We start from the raw sequence: 1,426 nt of genomic DNA, 5'->3' as shown, positions 1-1,426 counted from the left end.
GGAGGAGGAGGAAAGACAGTGAGAGGTGGACAGAGAAGAGACAGAGGGAGAGAAAGAACAAGGGGATCGGGGAGAGAGGACAGATCCCCCTCTTCTCCCCCCCTTTTGGTTGGAGGAGGCTTTCCAGGAAGACCACCCCTCCCCCCCCCTCCCTTTCGGCCAATCAGAGTTCAGACAGTGACTGTGCAGACAAGTGCAGGCTGCTGAACGATGAGTCATCAGTTAGTCAGGGTTGGATTCTGTGTCCGAACCCCCTTCAATGGCCTGGAGACGTGGACTTAAGAGGCAGTGTCGTTGTTTATCGTGTACGATAGGAACGACGAGGAGGGAATTCCCAGTTAAAGTGGGCCACGCCGTTCACTGAGGTCACTTAATAAACTGTAAAAAGAAGCCTCACCTTAGAATGAACTGACCGGACAGCTCCGAAAACATCACACAAAAAGTACCCACCTTTCAACCAGAGCGGTAAATGAAGCATGTCCGCAACACACAAACACTCCCCCCCCCCCCCCCCGAGGCCCTCGGTGCCACAGCCATGTCCGATGGGCACACGGCGTGCCCATTAAGGTGAGCGCTGGTCAATGTTTCACAGCAGTCCGATGGCGGACCAGTCAGTCGGGCACGCCGCAGCCCCCCGGGGGGGAAGAGGATTGAAACGGGACAGAAACACCTGTTTAAATGGGACTCGTCCGAGGGAGCCAGCACGCATGCACCTGGATGGGCGCTTTTACCCCCCCCCACCCCCCGCTTCACTCCACTGTGACACCCTCTCTGTGTGTGTGTGTGTCATCCCCTGCAGGCATGGACGTGCGTGTCTGTGTGTGTGCGTGCATCATGTGAGAAGCTGCTGCGCGCCACCTGGTGTGACTGAGCAGACAGGAGGAGAGCGGGGAGTTGGGGGGGGGGGGGGGGGGGGGGCAGCAAAGACAGGAGCTAAATTGGCTTTGGGCCTGTGCCTCTGGAGTAGTGGTGCTCCTGGGTTAGGCAGGGCTATTCTTATAGAGGGCCCCAGCTCCCCTGGTGCACAAACCACTTTATAGGATCCCACATCGGGGAAAAAAGGGCTAATAAAAGGGCAACTTCTGAGCGCAGTTAAAATGTAGTGTCGTTTTTACACTTAATAAGTTAAAAACATACAATTTTACAGTATTTATGTAACTGATAATGTATTTGATGATGTCCTCGTTTATGTTTTTGGCTCATTGTGTGTTTGAAATAAGTAAAGTTAAAGGAAGCCCCATCCCAATCCCATTCCCCAAGATGAAATAAGTCACGACTGCAGGGATGACGTCAATCTTTAATGGCAGTTGGCCTGAAATGTCTTCATTTAACATTTTCATAAAAACTCATTTGATCGCTTTTTGGGGGGGGGGTGGGTGGGTGGGGTAGGGGAGGGTTTCAAACAAACAAACCTCTGCAATTTCGC

The 1,426-nt window shown here is 52.8% G+C and overlaps 1 protein-coding gene across 1 annotated transcript in view; it reads left to right on the top strand.

Moving 5' to 3' along the window:
- Positions 1–654, top strand: part of LOC119223399 (fatty acid-binding protein, intestinal-like) — a 1,620-nt gene extending 966 nt beyond the window's left edge. The window contains exon 3 of the mRNA XM_062566351.1: positions 593–654. Coding sequence (XP_062422335.1) covers positions 593–654 — 62 coding nt within the window. The remainder of the gene's footprint in view (positions 1–592) is intronic.
- The last annotated feature ends 772 nt before the right edge of the window (positions 655–1,426 follow it).

This window comes from Pungitius pungitius, chromosome 1 (genome assembly GCF_949316345.1).
Source record: "Pungitius pungitius chromosome 1, fPunPun2.1, whole genome shotgun sequence".
Lineage (NCBI taxonomy): Eukaryota > Metazoa > Chordata > Actinopteri > Perciformes > Gasterosteidae > Pungitius > Pungitius pungitius.
Note: the sequence above shows the minus strand (reverse complement) of the source record. Positions and strands in the feature narration are given on the sequence as shown.